This window comes from Carcharodon carcharias, chromosome 2 (assembly GCF_017639515.1).
Source record: "Carcharodon carcharias isolate sCarCar2 chromosome 2, sCarCar2.pri, whole genome shotgun sequence".
Lineage (NCBI taxonomy): Eukaryota > Metazoa > Chordata > Chondrichthyes > Lamniformes > Lamnidae > Carcharodon > Carcharodon carcharias.
Genome location: NC_054468.1, coordinates 179,363,129 through 179,385,943, shown reverse-complemented (window position 1 = coordinate 179,385,943; position 22,815 = coordinate 179,363,129). Strand labels below are relative to the sequence as shown.

Below are 22,815 nucleotides of genomic sequence, written 5' to 3'. Positions count from 1 at the left end.
TCCCTTGAGAGACTGAGCCTCCTTCGGCACTGCACCTCAGACATATTGAGGTAGCTGCTTCGCCACCTTGGCACCTTCGTATACCCTGGCAGCAAGATAGTGGCATCTTCTGCGGCCCCTTCCGCCCTTGGCCCCGCGCCCCTTGCGCCTGCACCTATCCTCCCACAGGTGTCTCCCCTGGAGGCTGAATGTGCACTCCTGGCTTCTTCTCCTTTCTAGTCCTCCCTTCCTTCTCAGAGGAGCTGCCTCCAGTGAACAGTTCAGCTCCCATTCCAAGGCTAAGGGAAGGCTTCCTGAAACCTGCAGGCCCAGAAAAGATTACTCTGCAGAGTGCTGACCTGAAGGTTAAGAGTTCAGAAAAAGCAGCTGGTATGCGTTCTGAAGTACTGCAGATCACACAGGCAAGTATCAAAAACTTTCATAAATAAATGCTTGACTGTGCACACTCGTGACCCCAGTGAGCCCTCTTATCCTGCTGGTGGATGAGGTTAATACAAATGTGTCCTATCTGCCTGTCCATTGCGCCCGTGTGCTGAGCCGAAGATCGCACGGGTGCTGAAAAATCGGCGTCGGTTGGCGCCTCAAAGGCCTTAAGTGGCCCGTTAATTAATGGTGGGCGCGCATTGGACATCATCATGCGCCCGCCCAGCGAAATATCGCGATGGCGCACGATGACATCTGCTCACCCTATGTCACCACGTGTCATTTTACATGCGGATGTGAGGGGCCTGCCCCCATACACCAAAGGAAAAGTTCAGCCCCACTATGCTGACGTGGATGAGCAATCCTCTGCACGAGCACAATTTTGACTGAGTACAGAGGGTTGCAAAGCTGGAATATATATAATTCCATGCTGCTTTGTCTACTCTAAATTAAACACCAAGTTCAAAGTGGTACCAGCAGTGAACATGCAAGATTAAAGCAGCTCTGTACTTTTTTGAAAAATCATGGCACTTTCCTGCTCCATTACAACTAACTCCTTTTACCATCACTGCACACATTATGAAAAACAAACAGGAGGATTATCCTAGGTGCTCTTTCATCTTTTACTTTTTACAATTTAGCTACCTTTAACCAAATGGTGAAATAAAAGGTCTCCTAATATTAATATAGGACAATAGAAATTAAATATGAAATAACTGCAAATAATTAGAAGTTAATTTTAATGAGCACAGTGATTATAGGAACAGTTTTCCCAGCTTTTTCTCTGCATTCGGTGTATTCTGCTATTCCAGTTGGTGAGTTCACTACAAGCTGTCAGACAGTGCTCTATATTATTCATTACTGGTGCTGAAAATTGATGTACTGTCATGGTTTATTACATTTGGTAAGGACCTACACTGGGATGAGACCAGTTATTGAAAATGGCAAAGTTAGCAAATCTCAATAAAATTTTGATTGACAACTCTTCACATTTTAGAGCCTACCTGTACTTTAACATTGTGGAGTAGTACAGATTGGGCATGCTTTCTAAGGATATGCTTGTATTAGTTATTTTTGATTGAGCACGTTCAATTTCTAACTATAAGCTAACTATTTCCAACTCAGGCCCAACAATATTTTCTTGGATAAACATGGTAAATAAATAGTTCAGATGTTTTTACTAGTTTAAAAGGTACAGGGCAATAATGTCATTTTCTTACAAATTGTAGTTTCTGCTTTTTCAAAATCAAATGATTAAAATGTTCTATGTTATAAGAGCAACTGATAGTTCTGAAAGAATGAGAGGTGATCTTATTGAAACATATCAGATCCTGACAAGACTCGACAGGTGGATGCTGAGAGGATGTTTCCAGGTGTAGGGGAGTCTAGAACGAGGGGACACACTTTAAAAATAAGGGGCTTCCCATTTAAGACTGAGATGAGGAGAAAACATTCTCTGAGAAGATGTTTAGTCTGTGGAATTCTCTTCCCCAGAGAGCAGTGGAAGCTGGGTCATTGAATTCATTCAAGGCTAAGTTAGACAGATTTCTGATCTGCAAGGGTTACGGCAGGGTAGCAGGGTGGGCAGGGGGAGCAGACAGGAAAGGGCCACAATCAGATCAACCAGGATTTTATCGAATGGCGGAGCAGGCCTGAGAGACCTAATGGCCTATTCTTGCTCCTAATTCTTGTGTTATGTTGAGTTGAAAAAGATAATAGTCTAGGAGTTGTACTTACAGTTTTATAGAAATTTAGTAATGCGACGTTGTCAAATGCAATCTAAGCTTTTGGGAAGTATTATTTTTGTTAAGAAAATAAACACACTTAATACTATAAAAGCCATCCAATAAACTGAGAGCAGGTAACAATAATTAACTGAGTTATCAAGATACTTCCACAATGGCCCAGCTTCATTATGCATGTTTGACATGGATTTGGATGTAAGTCAGAGCATACAGTGGAATGCATTTGGAAGTTAGAAGATAGATGCTACTAGGCATCGATTTACATCACAGTTCTTTAAAACTCTGCATGTTCAAATATTGTTATAAGTCATATTTCAAATGTGATTTATTGACAGTAAAAAATAGCGAAGTGCTCTGAGAATCAAAATTTAAAGTAGTTCTGCACCTCCAACAGGAAGCTAAAAGTTCTAGGACAAAGTGAAAAGAGCCAGAGATCTAGCAAAATATATCTCCATTCTTTATCCTAACCATATTGCCCAAGGGAATGGGTGTTCCGTGGTGACAATAGTGAAGAAAATCTACTCTATTGATTCTTTGTGGGTTCACCAAGAAGTCGATATACAGGTGTGTTTCTTCACAGGGAGTGTCAGAAAGCTATTCAGCATCAGGTGCATCGCAGCCAGCCAAAACCTGTCTTCATGTTGAGGTTAACAAAATTACATCAGCCTAGGTTACAAGATAGCTATCAGGAATGGGAACTCTGTCTGTCTGCTTTTCTTCTTTCCCTAACCCAGAATAGACAAAGCCATATGTAGCACCCCTGCACTGCTCTTCCATTGCTAAGACGATGAGATGCTAATTATATATTTGCATGAAGGAGATTTGCTCCTTGTTGCATCAATTGCTGTAGACTACCAATTTTGTGACAGCATGAGTTTCTGCACCACTCACATGAAATGCAAGTGAGCTGCTTTTCAGTTAATTGCTAGAGTTATTCAACTTGCACAAATTATCATAAGGTGTATACAGCAATCATGGAATAATATCCACTGTTTAATCTGGTCAATGCTCGCCTAGCTTTGGAATCTTCCACTCCATTAGTTATAGTTAATTTGAACAACTTTTTACTTTAATTTTGTGGACTGTTGAGTAGGATGCTTTCATTGTTACTCCTAGAGCATTCTGCCCATTGAAAGTGTATTTTAATCAGAAACTCAATGCAAGAATTATGGCTCTGGTAAACTACATTCCCACTACTATGAAATGCTTATTTATCCAATGCATCACTGAACCTTATTGCTCTAAGTTGAGATGGCTATTAGGGGCAGCATGGTGGCATAGTGGTTAGCGCTGCTGCCTCACAGCTCCAGGAACCCGGGTTCAATCCTGACCTTGGGTGTCTCTCTGTGTGGAGTTTGCATGTTAACCCTGAGTTTGTGTGCGCGCTCTATGACGGACAGGCATCCTGTCCTGGGCATACCTCGCCTAGTGCCAACTGCCTGTCAGGGTAGGTTCTGACTCCCTGCGACCTTGAATTGGATGAAACAGTTCTGGAAGTGAGTGAGATGGCTATTATTCACAAAATTGAATTTCTGTAGGTTTATACAGTGGTTTACAGTGACTAGATAGTCAAAACTCTGCAGGGGTTCTGGCACTTCAGCAAACAGGACAAACAACAAAAGGGTCTCTTCAACCAATCATACTGAAGAATAAAAATATTAGGAGTAGGTGTAGGCGACTCTGCCCTTTGAGCCCACTCCACCATTCAGTGAGATCATGGCTGATCTTCTACTTCAAAGTCATTTTCATGCACTATGCCTGTATCTCTTGATGCTTTTAATATGTAGAAATCTATCGATTTCAGACTTGAACATACTCAACGACTGAACATCCACAGCCCCCCTGAGGCAGAGAATTCCAAAAATTCACACTCTCTGATGAAATTCCTCCTCATCTCAGTCCTAAATGGCCTACCCTTATTCTGAGATTGTGGCTGGGATTTTCTGTAACGGGTCTCCAAATTTTCCCGTTCTTTCCGCAACAATGCCCACCAGAGGGCTGAAAAATCCTGCCCTGTGTTCCCTGGCTCTATATCTCACAGGCAGAGGAAACATCTTTCCTGCATCTACCCTGTTGAGCCCTGTAAGAATTTTGTATGTTTGAATGAGGTCACCTCTCATTCTTCTAAACTTCAGAGAATAAAGAGTCTATTTAATCTTTCCTCATAGGACAATCCTTCCATTCCAGGAATTAGTTTGGTGAACCTTCTTTGCAATCACTCTATGGCAAGTATATCTTCCCTTAGGTAAGGAGACCAAAACAGTATACAATACTCCAGTTGTGATCTCACCAAGGCTCTATACAATTGAAATAAGAAAACTTTACTCCTATACTCAAATCCTCTTGTAATAAAAGTCAACATACCATTTGTCTTCTTAATTGCTTGCTGTACTGCATTTTAGCTTTCAGTAACTCATGAACGAGGACGCCCAAGTCTCTTTGAGGTTCAACACTTCCCCAGCTTCCCCCCATTGAAGAAATACTCTGTGGGTAAAATTTTTAGCTCGGTGGGCGGGCACCCGCCCGACCCAACTGAGTGTAAAATGACACGCGATGATGTCGGGCATGCGTCCTGACGACATCATGCATTTGCATGATATTTCACCCGCGTGCACCAGAGTTGGCAGCGTGCCAGAGTTGTCAGCACACCCAGCTACAATTAAAAGACCTATTAAGGCCATTAAAAAGACAATTAAAAGAAATTTTAACCTTATGGTTGGCTGGTAGGCGAAAAGGCCAAGTGGTCTTCACATTTTTTCGGAAACTTCATCCATGGGCGGGATGAGGTTTCCAAAAGCAAATAAAAATCAAATAAAAACTTTATTTTTTCATTAATAACATGTCCCTGCTCATGTGACAGAGTCATGTGAGCAGGCACATGTTTCACTATATCCTGATTTTTTAATTATATTTTTTCATATATCTTCATCTCCCTGAGGCAGCTCTCTGCCTCAGGGAGATTATGTAGTGCGCACTCACACGCATGCACGAAGGTTGCACTCACCCCGCTTGCCCTCCTCCCCCTGCCCGCCCTCTTTCTCCCCGCCCTTACAGGCAGCGCTCAGCCTTGCCGCTCGCATTTCACATTGGGCAGGCCTTAATTGCCCCACCAGCATGAAATTGTGGTGTGGTGCCGATTGCAGGCGGCAGTCGGCATCCCAACCGCCCCCATCCACCCCACTAAGCCTGCACATCAAGGGCAAAATTCTGCCCAGTATTTCTGTTTCTCCTACCATGCATAACCTCATATTTCTCCCTATTCCATCTTACTGCATCCTTAATGAGTCTTGCAGACTAACACCCAAAATTGAAAGTTATAATATTTAACTCAATGTATGCAAGAGTAAAATATGAAGAGGGAAAGATAAATGGAATTAAAAGAGAAAAAGGAACAAGAAACAGAAAGAAAAACTTAAGTAGTCATTTTTCATTTTGTGAAATTTTCAACAATAAGTTGAAGTTCCCCTCCAAGCCAATCACTGAATCTGTCCATGTCCAAATGTAGCAAGACCTGGACAATATCCAGTCTTGGGCTGACAAGTGGCAAATAACGTTCGCACCACACAAATGCCAGGCAATGACCATCTACAACAAGGGAAAATCTAACCATCGCCACATGACATTCAATTACATCTCCAATCACTGAATCTACCACTATCAACATCCTGGGGGTTATCACTGACCAGAAACTGAACTGGACTAGCCATATAAATTCTGTGGTTACAGCAGCAGGTCAGAGACTAGGAATCCTGCAACGAGTAACTCATCTCCTGACTCCCCAAAGCCTGTCCACCAACTACAAGGCACAAATCAGGAGTGTGATGGAATACTCTCCTCTTGCCTGGTTGAGTGCAACACTCAAGAAGCTTGACACCATGCAGGACAAAGCAGCTCACTTGATTGGCACTCCTTCCACAAACATTCATTCCCTCCATCAACGAACAATGGCAGTAGTGTGTACCATCTACAAGCTGCACTGCAGAAACTCACCAAGACTCCTTAGACAGCACCTTCCAAACCCACGACTACTACCATCTGGAAGGACAAGGGCAGAAGGTACATGTAAACACCACCACCTGGAAGGTCCCCTCCAAGCCAATCATTATCCTGACTTGGAAATATATCGCCATTCCTTCACTGTTGCTGGGTCAAAACCCTGGAACTCCCTCCCAAACAGCACTGTGGGTGTACCTACACCACAGGAACTGCAGCGGTTCAAGACAGCTCACCACCATCTTCTCTAGGACAATTAGGGATGGGCAATAAATGCTGGCCTAACGGCTGTACTTTAAACGTGGTGCCTGGCGTGATGAAGCAACGAGTCGACAGTGTGGCAGGCAAATCGGAGCCTTCCATTGAAACATCGTGTATCTGGGAATGCATAGTTAACACGCCGGGTTTGGGACGATATGGCATGAAAAGATGCCATTGCGGCTGGCAGGTAAAGTGTCGTTTTTCCTGCCCGCTCCCACAGTTTGGTGCAAATCTGGGGCAGTTCCAACCAGAATGTTATGTACAGTTCCTACTTTACTGTAGTTGCTTTACTTTGCTTCCACAACTGCAGAATTATTTAGATAAACTTATTTTACCTCCATAAGCATGAGCTAAAGTTACCATCATAAATCAGCTCACTCATTTCCTATGTTACAACATCCTATTTACCTGTCCCTTTGTATTTGATAACGTACTATGGTTCCTGAACCCCCAGTGCCTAAAATTTAAAACCCTCCAGCTTGGCCTACTGATAGCACTCTCCTCTAACTTAGAAGATTGTGAGCTCTAGCTGTGCTCCAAACACTTGAGCCCAATGGGCTGGATTTTGATGGAGTTAGGAGATTACACAGAGTTGAAACAATGGAGGCTGGGAGCGGATTCCAGGATTACCAACCCTATTCCTGGCTTCCCGAATTTTCAGCAGTTCAGGTTAAGGATGTGGGCTGGTGTGGGTCGCAAGCCCTCACTTTGCACTCCCAACCTGACCAGCTCCACAATAAAGATAAGCATCTCCTTGTCCCCGCAATCTTCATGGGAACAGGCCAGTTTTTAAATGAGACATGGGGAAGAATTTACCCCCCGTCGGGGGAGAAGTGCAGGAGCGGGCACATGCATCTGCCAATGTGTGTCATTCTGTTAACTTTGCAAAAATGACATCACACCTTCATGAGATTCATGAAGTTGCTGCATTTCCATAGTAATTGCCCATTAAACTCGAAGGTAAGACGAGAAATGAATAGTCTTTGCATCTTTTTAAAGTTGTAAGAATTACTAATGATCACCAACCTCTTTGGTGAAGAAAATGAACAGTTAGATGAATGGAGTCTCACTCCTTCAGGTAGTGACCTGTGTTTGGAGATTTTAAAAATGTCAAATTTAAAATTTAAGTTTAGATTACTTACTTTTGCTTTCTGTCTCTTTTCTCTCGCTTAATCCAAATTTTCTTATCTCTCCATATTTATCTTCCTATATCTGATTTGACATTGTTACTCACTCTAATTCACCTTCCTTCTCAGTCCTTCCTGTTATTTTTTGATCTAAAGTCTCTTTGGTGAAGGAAGTGTACTGTTAGTCCTGTTGTTCCCTGAGGTCCCAAATGCCGTTTTCCTCATCTTGCTGTTATCAGCTTGTGTGTCCAGCAACTAACAAGGTAAATCATTTTTGAGCTGAAGGGTAATTAAAAAAGGCCTAACTGGGAATATGAGCAAATTATGGCCCATTCATATATATAATATAAACAATACACATAATACAGACAATGTATAAAAAGTAATAAGAATGGACATCAAAAACTACTCTGAAGACTCAATTTCAGAGATTTTTCCCCTTGAACCTGATTTTTGGTATATAATGTGGACTAATCTCCACACGATACAGTCCTCTATCCACAAGGGATTTTTCACAGCATTTTCTATAATGCATTAACATAATAAAATGACTTGCATCAAGTGAAAGAAATCCGGCTATAAATAAGGAGTGGTAAGATTAAAAAGTGATTCTCCCATGAAGTAGGGATTAAAAATTAAAAACAGAGTTCATATGCTGGACAATGGTGCAGGAGTTTATAAATATGTCTGGGCATAATTGTGTGCTCAAGGACACCAGCATCCTTTGGCATAGAATATGGTATATCCTATAACACAAGGCAATTCCTAAAAAAACAGGAACCAGTCTCCACATCACCTCAGCAAGGTATTGATGAATTGTAAGATAATACAATCTAACAATGGATAACCTTAAGGATGCCCCTAAATCACTTGTCAATTGAATCCTGGGAACTAATTGCAGCAGGAAAGTGACCACTATCTGCATCTCCCAGTATCCTGTTTGCTTGAAGGATATTAATTAAAATGAAGGTTGTTGACTAAAACAAAGGATGTTGTCCAGCATGTGTGCTCAACATTCCTTCTGCTGCCTCAGGTCTTTGATGGCATAAATATTGGAACCACAAAGTAGGATTTTGAGATTCATTGGATCCACTCCAGTCTCTCTCAAGGTAAAGGTGTAGCTGCTGTAGTGTAGCGACGATAGTTCCCCCCTTAATTGGGATAAAGGTATCTCACTAGACTCTGTAGCTTTCTACTTGGGGATTTAAGGTAAACACTACTTTAATATTGATGGATATCTTAAATATCACCCTGCAACATTATTTAGACTTAAGACTTGGATCCGCTAATAGGAACAAAATTATACTTTGTTTTTCTCAAATTATCAATGTAAAATTACCATCAAATGTGAATTTCATGTTTGATTCTTTAATCAGATGTCATATAATTTAGAAATATGGGGCAGAATCTTGCTGTCGGCAAGCGGGGGCAGGGCCCACTTGCCGACGCGTAAAATGACGCGGGATGACATCGGGCAGAAGCCCCGACATCACCCCAACCCATTTAATTTTTCATGAAGGCGGGGGCGCAGCAAAATCAGCTGCGGGTCCGCTGACCTGTCAATGGCCATTTGAGGCCATTGACAGGATCATTTATACAATTAAAGGATGGGCCCGTCCAACCTTAAGATTGGCGGACAGGCCAGGAACCCCGGCAGCAAATAGATAAAACATGAAACCTCATCCACCAGCGGGATGAGGTTTCATGCAGGGTTTCAAAAATTTTAATAAAGTTATTATGTAAATTATGAACATATCCCATCTCATTGTCACATGAGGGGGACATGTTAGGGAATTTTTTTTTTCTATTTTTAATATTTTTCAACATGGAAGCGATCTCGCTGAGGCAGCACTTAGCGCATGCATGAAAGAGTGCACTCTCGCTTTTGAGGAATCCCCCCCGCCCACATAGGAAGCGCATATGTCACGCTGGGCGGGCCTTAAATGGCCCGTCCGTGTAAAATGGCAGCGAGGCCTGCTTCTCCGGCGGGGATTGTCTCCCCGCCCACCGGAGATTGGGCCGGGTCCGCCTGCCCAACAGGCAGAAAATTCTGCCCACAGTGTCTTGTATAGTCTTCTATATCCAAACTTGAGAACCCATCTCCATACACCCTTCAATTGAGAGGTACATTATTGTGCAGAGATGCCTAGGTTCTTATAATACTCGTGTTGTTATAATCTAGCTAAAACTTGTGTAAAAAGGCTATCTGGAGTATGGTAATGTTCTCTGGTGGTTCCTTTCCTTCAGGAAATATTAGATCAGTTCTTATTTAAGTGTCCATGAGGCCTGATTTTCTCAGTCTTAAGTGAGAGTGATTATCCGAGGAGTACGCCATATCTGGAATAATCCTAAACATGGGCTAGGATAATAAACCACTTCAATCAAAATATTTAGGTCAGCATAAAGTTTTATTTAATAAATAGAAGAAAGTCTATGTCAATGCCTATGGCCAGGATTTTCCATTCCTTGGGCAGGCTTGGCGGGAGCGGTTACGGAACTGACTGCTGCCCGCCATCAGCTCCACACCACAATTTCAGTCGGACGGGCCAATTAAGGCCCGTCCTGCATGGATCGCGAGCGGTAAGCGCTACTTGTGTGGGCGAGGGGAGGATAGAGAGAGTTGGGTCCAGCACTCTATCATGCATGCATGCAAAAGAGCGCTTCAATCTCCCTGAGGCACAGAGATGCCTCAGGGAGATTGAAGCGCTTTTTAAAAAAATAGATAAGGACATTAAAAATTTAATGAAACATGTTCCCTCATGTGACTGTGTCACATGAGATGGGACATGTTTTTATTTTCAAACTAAAGTTTTTATTTCATCAGTATTAGCTTTAGGAAACCTCATCCCGCTCGTGGATGAGGTTTCCTAAAAACTAAACGCCGCTTGGCCTTTTCACCTGCCCGCCAATGTTAAGGTTGGATGGTCAGTGTAAAATTCACGATAATAGCCTTAATAGGCCTTCCAATTATTGGTGGTCGCACAGCTGACTCCAGTGTGCGCCTGCCGAATGAAATATCGCACGAGTTTGCGATGACGTCAGGACACCCGCCCAACGTCATCGCACGTCATTTTATGTTCCAACGTGTGAGGCGCATGCCTGCACGCTGAATGTAAAATTCTGCCCCATGTTTTATGCAACCCTTTTTAAAATGGAATGACCGTAACATTAAATTACAGTAACAGCCACTGAACCTAATGTGTAAATATTTGTTCTAAATTAATTCCTCCAATAGCAGCTGCAGAGAATCATCCTCACAGTTCCACATCTCTCCAGCTGACTCAGAGAAGGCTGCCATCAAAAATCAAACTGTATGGGCTGCAAGCCACGACTTCAATTTATCAAGGAGGTATCAGAAAATGATACAGTGGATGCCATTAAGATGAAAGCGTGAGTATGATTGAATGGTATGCAGGAAGTGATACAGAGCTACTAGAGACTTCAAAACTTGCATTTAAAAGGCAATTTATACAAAGCATTGATGGCTCGGTAGCAAAATTCTCATCTGCTCATAAACCTCTAATGAAACTTAGCATGAGAAAGATGGCTATATTATATGTCTGTGTTATCCGAAAAAATATTAGCTAATGCTGAATGAAAGGTTAATTTGATGTCAATATTGTGCTGCTGCTTTAGGATCACTACTACAACTATGCACATATTTTCTGTGTTTGTGACCATAAAGGAAACAAGTAAAGCTTTGAAGTGGAACTAGAATTTTGTCATACAATTTCTACCACTTGAGTGCATGCCTCTCAATTTCACCTTCCATCCAATGATCTCCGCAGTGCAAGACCTAAAACAACTACATATATAGCACCTATTTTAGCAATCCGCATTTCAGATCTTCACATTTGGCAGTGTGTCTGGTAGGGAAATGCAAATGTTATGAATGCCCTAACTTTAAGTAATAACCACAGGAATATTGTTTTCAATATATACACTCATATTTGATTTTTGTGCAATTAGAAGCTTTGTTTACCATTTCAGTATTTGGTTCCTGATCTTTTTCCATCCAACCTATATTGATCCACTTATTTTGCATTCAAAATAACTATCAAGCATGAAATGATACCTTGTAAATATTTTATTGATGATTATGGAATAAAATGTGATACTGGTACAGAATCATTGAAAATACTCAATTCATTGAATACCAGGCCTCCACTTATGACACCCTGAAATATATTTTAAGTCCAATTTCACACATACTGATTACAACTCATTCTCTAAAAGAGGTTGAAGATCACACGGTGTATAACATTCCATTTCCTATAACATGCTTTTTGTATCACTTTTTTTTAATGGGGAAAATGCCTCTTGGAATAATAAACGCATGTTTGCATTTCAGTTTGAGTGCAGAATTGCTGACAGGTTTTGATCTCCCCTCACAGGTGATGACCTAAATTCATTGTGTTATGTAGCAGTTCTACAGTTATATTTTTACTTATACCTGTGTTTTAGCTTCATTTGAAACTGAATAATGAACAATGTGGAATAAAAAGGTAGCTTTTTAAGGATAAGCTAATCAGCTCAGGCTTAGAGTCTATCTTCATAGACCAGTTCAATCTCTTCAGGAAACATCCATTCAGATCAAACACTGAACTGAGTTGTTTACTTTTCCACCATCTCCACGCTCACCAATCCTGCAATAAAGTTATGAGCCTGACACTATCAACTTAGGCAGGTGCATTATTTTCAAGCACTTTCTGGAAAAGGGTGGTTTAATATGATTATTGTAGCTAAAAAATCTTTACTCAAAGGAACAAAAAGAATGTGTGAACCATTTAAATGCTCTTATCATCAAAGCGGTGGTCAGGTTGAAATGAGTTCATTTTGATTTAAGGGCTATGTGTAAAATGTTCTTGCTATCCTTCTTAGGGAAAAGATGAAGCAAGTTTGAAAAGTAAAAAGCCTTGAAATGCAATTAGGAAAAAACACTACTCACTCATTTCAAATTCTTTAGAACAAATTGAATAGCCCAAAGCCATTTTAAATCATCATCTTTTAAACTTCTAGGGACAAATTTTAGACTATATTAAGTTTGAAATGAACTTACTCAAGATTGGATGTATATCAGGGGTAGAGTTGCTGCTTTGGGCACAATCAGGAAATTGGGTGCAAATTGTGCTCAAAATTGCACTGGTCAGTTTATAGTTGAAGTCTCCACTAAAATGGATTTGCGTAACTGTAAATGTAAAATCTTCCACGAACCAGCACAGTCGGTCAGCATAACAGCACATAATTGTTCTTTCTCCTTTGCATTAAAATACTTTCACTGACGTATTTCAGCGTGGTAAACTGGTGCAGTTTTAATAATAGAACTGAAAATGGGTTATCACAAAAAATATGCACTTATAATAGTGTCTAGCCATCCACCTGTGAGTAACCTGATTTTCAATCACTGAGAATAAAAAATGAACATTTGCTAGTTTCACTGATGTACACAAGTCAGTTTCTTAGTAAATGAATGCTGTTAAATTATGCAAAAGCTTTTAAAACATGCCAACTAGTGCCTGTGTGCTTAAGAAAATTAGTGCAATTTGAAGACCCTCATCAAACAGGCACAATCACAGAATCACAGTGCAGAAGAGGCCCTTCGGCCCATCGAGTCTGCACCAACACGTAAGAAACACCTGACCTACCTACCTAATCCCATTTACCAGCACTTGGCCCATAGTTTTGAATGTTATGACGTGCCAAGTGCTCATCCAGGTACTTTTTAAAGGATGTGAGGCAACCTGCCTCCACCACCCTCCCAGGCAGTGCATTCCAGACCGTCACCACCCTCTGGGTAAAAAAGTTTTTCTCCACATCTCCCCTAAACCTCCAGCTCCTCACCTTGAACTTATGGCCCCTTGTGATTGACCCTTCAACTAAGGGGAACAGCTGCTCCCTATCCACCCTGTCCATGCCCCTCATAATCTTGCACACCTCGATCAGGTCGCCCCTCAGTCTTCTTTGCTCCAATCGACAAAACATACATACAAATAGGCATAAGAATTAGGAACAGGAGTAGGCCATTTGGCCCCTCGAACCTGCTCCAGCATTCAATAGATCATGGCTGATCTGGTTGTGGCCTCAACTCCACATTCAGCCTGCCCCAATAACCTTTAACTCCCTTGTTATTTAAGAATCTATCTACCTCTGCGTTAAAAATATTCATTGACCCTGCCTCCACAACTCTCTAGGGAATAGAATTCCAAAGATTCACGACCCTCAGAGAGAAAAAAAGATCTTGGGGAGAATTTTCTCCCCGTCAGGCGGGTTGGGCAGGAGCAGGCACGGGCAGGCGCGCAGCCGATTGCTGCCCGTGATCAGCTGCATGCCACCATTTTACGTGGGCGGGCCAATTAAGCACGCTCAGTGCTACCTGTGCGGTCGGGGGGAGGAGGGAGAGTCAGGTGCGCGAAAGAGTACAGAAATCTCCCAGAGGCACAGAGCTGCCTCAGGGAGATTAAAAAAATGTGAAAAATAAAAAAAATAAAATTGTTTGGACATGTCCACCCATGTGACATTGTCTGATGAGCTGGGACACGTTTATGAATTTACATGAAACATTTTATTAAATTAATAAACCCTTCATGAAATCTCATCTCGCCCTTGGATGACGTTCCATGAGAAATGTGAAGGCCACCTGGGCTCTTTGCTTGCGCGCCAGCCTTAAGGTTGGATGGGCAGCCCTGACAAGTACATCAATTAGCTGATCGATGGCCTTAATAGGCCATTGATAGTTCAGCGGGTGCAAAGCTGACTCCGGTGTGCGCCCGCCGAACTGAGGATCAGAATGATGCGCGGTGAAATCGTGACACATGCTGACGTCATTGCGCGTCATTTTACGCATTGGCGTGTGGGGCCTACCCCCGCACACCGAAAGGAATATTCAGGCCCCTCTCCTCTTCAGGATACCCCTTATTTTAAAACTGTGTCCCATAGTTCTAGTCTCTCTCAGAAGGGAGAGCATCCTTTCAGCATCCACCTTGTTAAGTCCCCTCAGGATCTTACATGTTTCAAAAAGATTGCCACTCAATCTTCTAAACTCCAATGAAGACAGGCCCAGCCTGAACAACCTTTCTTTCTAAGATAACGCCACCTCATCCTATGTATCCTTTCAGTGGACCTTCTCTGAACTGTTTCTAATGTATTTATATCCGTTCTTAAATAAGGAGACCAAAATTGTACACAGTACTCTAGATGCAATCTCACCAACGGCCTCTACAAGTGTAGCAAAACCTCCCTACTTTTATATTCGATTCCCTTTGCAATAAACTACAACATCCTATTTGCCTTCCTAATAACTTGCTGCATACTAACTTTTCCTGATTCCTGTACCAAGACACCCAAATCTCTCTGTACTGCAGAATTCTGCAATTTCTCGCTATTTAAATAACATTCTGCTTTTTTATTCTTCCTGCCAAAGTGGACAAGTTCACATTTTCCCACATTATACTCCATCTGCCAAATTTTTGCCCACTCACTTAACCTATCTATGTCTTTTTGCAGATTAACGACCTCTTCACAACTTTCCTACCTATATTGTGTCACCGCAAATTGAGCAACAATACATTTGGTCCCTTCAGCCAAGCCATTGATATAAATTGCAAATAGGTGAGGCTCCAGCACTGATCCCTGTGGGAACCCACTCGTCACATCCTGCCAACCTGAAAAAGACCCACTTATCCCAACTCTCTGCTTCCTGTTAGCCAACAATCCTCTATCCATACTTTGTTACCCCCTCCACCATGAGCTCTTGAGAGAAGGATGAGAAGCTTGCCATCCTCATTATTTCAATCTAGGGGAATGGCCAATTTTGTGGGTCAGGCTGGCTTCAGCCAAGAAGGCTCTCAAACCAGTATGAAAGATTGCAGGATCTCAACTTATACTTGATTTAAATTGCGCTAGAGTTTCTGTCATCTTTACTGCTGCTTTGGATGGTTTTACCCAGATTATGCTGATAAAACTAGCGGAAATTCTAGGCCCAGGTGTTTTGCAAAGACACGAGCAATTAGAGAACAGGAAAACAGCACTTGGAATGCTCACATGAATTGTTCCATGGAGAGAAACTAAAGCAAAACCAAACAACATTAGTCTCCCAGGATAATGGTGCAAGGGAGTTAGTGCTGCCTGAATGAGGCAGGTTGCAGACACAGACACAAATATACACAATTAAATAGCACAGCAACAACTTAAGTGATGTTGTACTGTTAGATCATTAAGCAGAATACAAGTTTATGAGCACAAGAATACGAATAACTCCAGCAGTGATCACTACCAATAACCTCTAGCAATTTGACCAGGGACATTAATCATTGGATAGACATGTACCATAAACAATTTATAACAAAACATGGAACATTGCTGCCTACTATTGATTCATGATCAGAGGACTGATAAAGATTTTGTGTGCTTAAGCTGTTTAAATACATAAAGCTTTTTACATAATATCACATTCATTAAAGTTGATTTTTCTTGGTGTTGTTACACAAATAAGGTACAACGAATAAGGCATTTTAAAAATAGTAACAAATTATCACAAGTGCACATTAAATAAACTGAAGCACATGACTTTTTTTTCTTTTTTCCAATAATGAGTAAAACCAACATTTAGGGTGGTATACACTTGCCAGGGAATACCCAACATTAAAAAGCCAAAAGTGAATCAAAATAAATAAACTTTTCTTTCTAAAATGATCTTTGTCCTTGTGTGTACAATTCCCAACTTCACTCAAATTTTGGGATTTTATCAAGCATCAGAGCCAGGGATGGATGGTTTCTCCATTTTTAACACCCAATGAGTATCAAGCTCTCTCAAGTCAGATGTGGAAATTCAGAGTAACATTGCACCTTTGTGACAAAGAATGTCCTTTAACTGAATGTCAGACGAGCACCGCCTGCTGCAAACTTCAGATGGGTTTTTTGAATTAATGACAAATCACAGACAAAACAGTAATCTGTACCTGCAACCCCTGCAAAGTAGTTGGAGATAATTCTAAAATTATTTTACAAAGGACCTTTACAGCCATCTGAGAGAGAATTTGAATCCAACATTTTGAGCTGGATTCAGCGTTTTAGCCCAATGCATGAATTTTCTTCAATAAAGTTGCAAACACTTTTGAAGTATCAGAGTAAAAGAGGAAATGAGTTTAAATATCTGTAGAGAGGGCCAATCAGGCTCATAACTAGATAGTGGCAGAACCTCCCTGGGATCCAGGACACTAGAGCAGACGACCTGCCTGACAAGAGCTGCCAGCCAGTCAGAGACGGGCAGCAAGGGCAGAGGGTGGCTCCCAGCAGGCTCTAGCTCCGAGCAAGTTCCTCCCCCTACTTCCTGATGCCAGTTCCCTCGGTGAGGCGCTGAGTGCCTTTGAACGAGGGACCCTTGCGGAACCTGCAAGCTATCTGCTTGTCACGCTCCGCACATGGCAACCACCCCTGCCCCCACCCTGCCCACCATTATCTTAATACCAGTTGCTGTGGAATGAGGCCCTTAGATGGGCCTCAATTGGTGACTGGGTGGAATGGTCATCCACGGGCTTTCCCACCAAGGACTTAATCAAGGTAGAGGTGGGAAGGTGGCAGGATCCCCACCTGTCACCCTTGCACCTGATTAAATGCCCCCATCACAAAACTCACCACAGGGGAGAGCATTAAATTGAACCCAAAGAATTCCCAATTGGAGTCAGGAAGTAGGAGTATAGAGTTTTGGGCAATACTTGAACTTATTTATCACTGCTCTGTTTTATATTTTGTTGATTATTTAATTTTTATCTTTACTATTTTCAGACCTTCATGCCAGGACAACTTCGTTCATTTTTCCAAATTACTTCATGTATGGCTAGATTGATTTCCATAATTATAATGCAGGATGCAGGCATGCAGCATGTCCAAACAGATATTATGGCATTCCAAATTTCAAGTGTTAAACAAATGTCTTAATATTTGCATAAAACTAGTTTGCTGTTGACCAGTTATCAAAGGTAGTCAAAGTCATGTCTGTAACAGCTGTGGAAGTTCTCAATATCCAGGGTTTATACAGTGCAGAAACACGGCTATTGTTGAGCCACAACCAAATTATCATGATTTCTTCAACTAATTTTCAGATCTGGTTGATATATATTGATCACGCTTTTAATCTTAAGAATTCTTGAGAAAACAGCTAATTGTCTTCCATTGTGTCATTTTGTTCAGAGAATTAAATGAGTAGAATATAAAAAAATTAGTAAGCAAATCAGTTATTTCACTGCAGCTTTGTGTACATAGATCTAAGGTGTAACCAAACTAATTTGGAAATGGGAGAGTGATCCATCTTAATTTTGTTATATCATTCAATATTATTGTGAATATTTACGCTGCATTTATATTGTCCCTTTTGTGTCAATGCAAAATTAATTTTATGATTAAAAGTGGCCATGTAGCTCGAGCTGCTTTGCGCAATACTAATGCTGCCTGCTTTAGACATATGGGGTCTCAAACAGCTCATGACAACCCTGAAATAAAAATGCCAGATTCACTAAGTTGGTCTCAGAGAAGATTGATTTTTAACTGATGGCAGGCTTTAATGAACTGGCAGATTTCCTTTTGAGATTGCCCAATCTGAGAGACATACCTCAGGTGTGAACATCTCTAGCATGACACAAAACTAATAAAAAAGCAGCTTCAAAAGACTTCCATGAAGTGTGAGATCACAGTTTTGCATCCCCAAAAACTGCAGCATAAATCCAGACTAAAATTCAATGCACTGTAAAATCTCCTTAAATCTGGACTTGTTAACACATTATTATTGTTAATAGTAAAATCCAATGAACAAAACAATAACAAACTTTGTTTTTTTTGTGTAGAGAAAATCATTTTCAATTTGTATTTGATTACTTACAATGTGAAGCTGTAGGTAGTCTCCAAGCCCCGCAGAACTATCTACACGCACCAAAATTGCATCTTTTACGTGTGTGTCAAATCCCACAGCCAGTCTGTCTGCTCGGGTACTTGGTCTGTCATTGGGGGGCCATGTATAAGTAATTAGTCCACCGCCACGGCTAAAGATGTATGTTGTGCCAGCTGGAGAAAGAAAATAGATGTTTTCAGAAGTTTGCCTTTTAAATATACAGTATAGGAACTGAGATGGTTATATAGATATCAATGGATCACAATTATCTGTGCAAAAACATACCTGAATACAACTTATATTGTACATATATATGTTTTGTAATACATTGTTCTGCATTCTGAAATGCATAATAAAATATGGACATTCCTCTAGTTGCCTAGATTAAAAGAGAGTTACTATAGTAACACTGAGAACATTAACCCCTTTATGAACCTTTTACCTGTGTCATGTCAGCTCTCCTATACTTAGTACATATTGTATGGAATAAACTCATGTTATAAATAACTATCATGGGATCTCTTCGACACTAATAGTGATGAGCCACTTGGATATGTAACTCATTGTCTTCCATCTATCATAAAGAAATCCAACTTCTGCATGGTGTTAGCAAGTCACCTCAGGCAGGGATGCCTAATGAACTATGAATGCCACAGGCAGATTGGTTTTGTGTTCTATGAGTCTAAAATCACTAAGCAGCATAAACATAATGGATACAAATACCACATCATGCACTTATAGGATTATAAATCAGATGAAAATGTAGATACCCCTGTGGTGTCACACAGTGATTCAAATTGGCTGATCATCTCCTACTGATTTATGATCAGTATGGCACATAAACAAATAAATGTTAACTACCTCTTGCATTTGTAAGAGATCTCAGCCCAGAATTTGCCAACAAAGAAATCTTTCAGATAACTAATTTGTTCTCCTAAAACCCAATTCCTCTTTGGAGTCAACAGCTAAACACAAGGAGGTTGAATTTAACTCAGGATAGACTGCTATGCAGGAGGTCTGAAGTACGTGGTCAGTTCAATAAGAAAGGAAATTATTTAAATGTATCATTGAAACTCTGGGCAGGAATGAGAATTGAGCCAGGTGCTGGGGAACTGGCAATGATCTCTGACAGAAAGTAAGTGTTTGGCAGGGTGGCTGGTGGGTGTTGGAGTGGGGCAGCCTAGACAATGTCAGTCAAGGGAGGGAGAGGCACTACAGGACTGAGGAAGCTGGGGAAGTACTTCTGGTGGGATGCAATGGAGCATCCTGTTCCTCTTGGCCCTCAAATACCTCACCTAAAAGTAGCACTTCTGAAACTTTCTGTGGCCTCTTCAAGCCACCCTGCAAATCCCTCCATATGGTTTAGCTGTCATGATGGATTTTATGTGGGCCTCCCGAATGCAGAAGTTAAAATTCTGCTTCTGTACTAATTACATCAATATTTGGTTTAAACTCACGCCCCACTCAGCTTACAGCAAAGTCCCAAGCTGGCTTCAATATCAGTAAAGGTGAGATGTCACTGGGCAGAAATGGTGCACCCTAAGGGCAGAAAATAGACTCAGGCAATTTTAACTCCAACCATGCACCGCTTCCATTGGGCAAAACGTAGATCCAATTTTGATTGATTGCTGAAATAAAAACAGAGAATACTGGAAAAACTCAGCAGGTCTGGCAGCATCTGTGGAAAGCGAAACAGAATTAACGTTTCGAGTCCATATGACTCCTCTTCAGAGCTCTGAAGAAGTCATACAGACTCGAACTTTAACATTTCTGTTTTTTATTTCAGATTTCCAGCATCCACAGTAATTTGCTTTCATTTTTGATCAATTGCTGTTCGCTGTTACATCTGGCCACTCGTGTTAGACCCGGTTTTGTAGTTGTGGCTACAATTTGCTATATCAACTACTTTTTTCTGGTTTCGGATGAGACAGATTTAAGGATCTGAAGTGCATGTAAAGAACTCATCAAAAACCATTTGTACCACTTGCATGAGATCCATTCCTGTAAGATCTTTGGAAAATGCTGCATGGGGCACCATTCGGTGACAAAGAGAAAAATGTACTTCGCCCAGCCTAATTGTTGGACCTATGGACATGGAAGGGAGGTGGTGTTTAGGTAGAATTCTCAATCAATATTTAATGGTCAAATTGACACAGGGGTAAAGGATGCTCACAATGTTAAATCTCCAGAAGATTGCAATCTATGCCAAACTACAGAACCATTTATTTGCAGTTTTATTGCTGTGTAGTGAAATTTTGAAAGAAGTAATTAGAACAGTGATTTGAAATTGGATCTTTTCCCCTGTATTTTCTGAATATTTTCATTCAATTTGTTCTCCAGATTCTATATTCTGTTCCCCATCTGAGAGGGCAAACTGATGGACAACCTAGTACTAGATGCTTGAATGTGCGTGAGACAGGAGTGGGACAACTCACCCTTCTATTTTTCTCTATCCCTCAAGGGAAGTGTTTTGCATGGTTCAGCATCTCCCCAGAGTTTTCCATGTGAATGTGGCAAATAACAGAAAAGAACCCACATCTTACCACTCTACAGTTCAATACAATGATGCACGCAAGCCCTGTGCCACTAATGCTGTCAGCACCCCTATCAAACCCAAAGCTTAAAATGTAAAAAAAACAATTTCACAGGCTCTTTATTAACTTGGTTGCTTCTGCCTATGGGAAATAAGTTATCTATAAAATATCATACTTATACATTGTTCTTTTGATAATCTTAGAGCATTATTCACAAATGTTTGCAACATAGGTTGTGTTATATTTTGTTTTGTAGCAAATGCAGACCTTCCTGGCAAACAGCTGTGGCTCTGACCTCGCCATGTACTGTTGTGACTCAGTACACTAAAGGGAATCAATGAGAATGAGCTATTTATGTCTCATTCATGACACTAGTGAGGACCCATCAAAAACTGAGTTCCAGCTATTAAGTGGAAGCAGAGTTTGACAATATTTCTTAGTAAATGCCAAAGCATATTTCAAAAATAGAATATACAAAAGGCTTGGAATGAACAGGTCACTGAGCACTTGGCAGGTGCAGTGAGTTGGACATCTGCCTTTCACCTCCAGGATCTTTCAAATTCAACCTACACTGAGTGGCTGAAAGGCTCACTTTGCTGCCTTTAACAGTTCTATCGGAAATGAGCATGGATCGTATTAGTCCAGTTTTTATTAGGCATGAGGCCACAATATGAAAATATCCCTAATTCAACACCAAACTGCACTACCACACTCAAAGAAGCTACAGCATGATTGGTGTGGAAAATGGAAGGTCATCTTTAAGAGTTGAATTAGAGGTAGAGTGTTGGTGTAAAAGGAGCCTTACGCTGTATATATCTAAGAAATGTTTCCCAAGAGTGCTTACTGCTGCAATTGGAGAGGGGGACAAGGAATATTTTAACCATCAAGGGTGGGTGAATTGAGGGCCAATGGGAGATAAAAAAAATCTCAAACCAGACCCCAACCCTCTCCAACTTGCCCACTTCTGGTTTTACCTGCATAGGGTTGCATTTATAGGGTATACAACATAGAACCAGGCTATTCAACGCAAATAAAACATGCTGGCGATAATGTTCCATTCGAGCCTCATCCAACGTTTCCTTATCTAAATCTATCATTGTAAACTTCTATTCTCTTCTCATTCATATGCTTGGCCATCTTCCCCTTAAATGCATCTTGTACTATTCTTGAATCATTCCCTGTGGTAGCACATTCCATATTCTCACAACTCTTTGGGTAAAAAGGTTTCTTCGAATTCCCTATTGTAATTCCTGGTGACTATTTTGATGACTTCTCATTATACTCTTCCCCACAAGTAGAAATATTCTCACTCTATCAAAACATTTCATAATATTAAAGACCTCTATATTGGGTTATACTTCGGCCTTCCTTTTTTCAACAGTTAAGAGACCCAGCCTGATCACCTTTTCCTGCTATGTATACACACTAATTTCTGGTATCATCCATGTAAAGCTTCCCTGCACCCTCTCCAGTGTCCCTGTATCCTTTTAATAATATGGGGACCAGTTTTTCATGCAGTACTGCAACTGTGATCTAACCAAGGTTTGATACAGGTTTAACATAACTTCCCTACTTTTCAATCCTAACCCTCTAGAAATAAAGCCTAGTACTTAGTGTTTTTTGTTAATGGCCTTGTTTACCTGCGGTGCTAAGACCCCTTTATTCCTTTACCCCACCCAGACCTCCACCTTTCAGGTAATAAGTGATCCCCCTATTCTTCCTTCCAAAATGTACCACCTCATATTTACCTGTGTAGTTAATTGCCCATTCTGCAAGCTAATTACTGTTCTCCTGTAATTTGTTGTTGTCCTCCTTAGTATTGCTATGGCTCCCCCCCACCACAACCCCAA

General features: G+C 41.1%; 1 protein-coding gene across 1 annotated transcript in view; it reads right to left on the bottom strand.

The window, feature by feature from the left end:
* Positions 1 to 22,815, bottom strand: part of nrxn1a (neurexin 1a) — a 2,049,839-nt gene that overhangs the window by 461,621 nt on the left and 1,565,403 nt on the right. Inside the window, exon 18 of the mRNA XM_041177542.1 lies at positions 18,423 to 18,604. Within this exon, the coding sequence (XP_041033476.1) occupies positions 18,423 to 18,604 (182 nt within the window). The remainder of the gene's footprint in view (positions 1 to 18,422; positions 18,605 to 22,815) is intronic.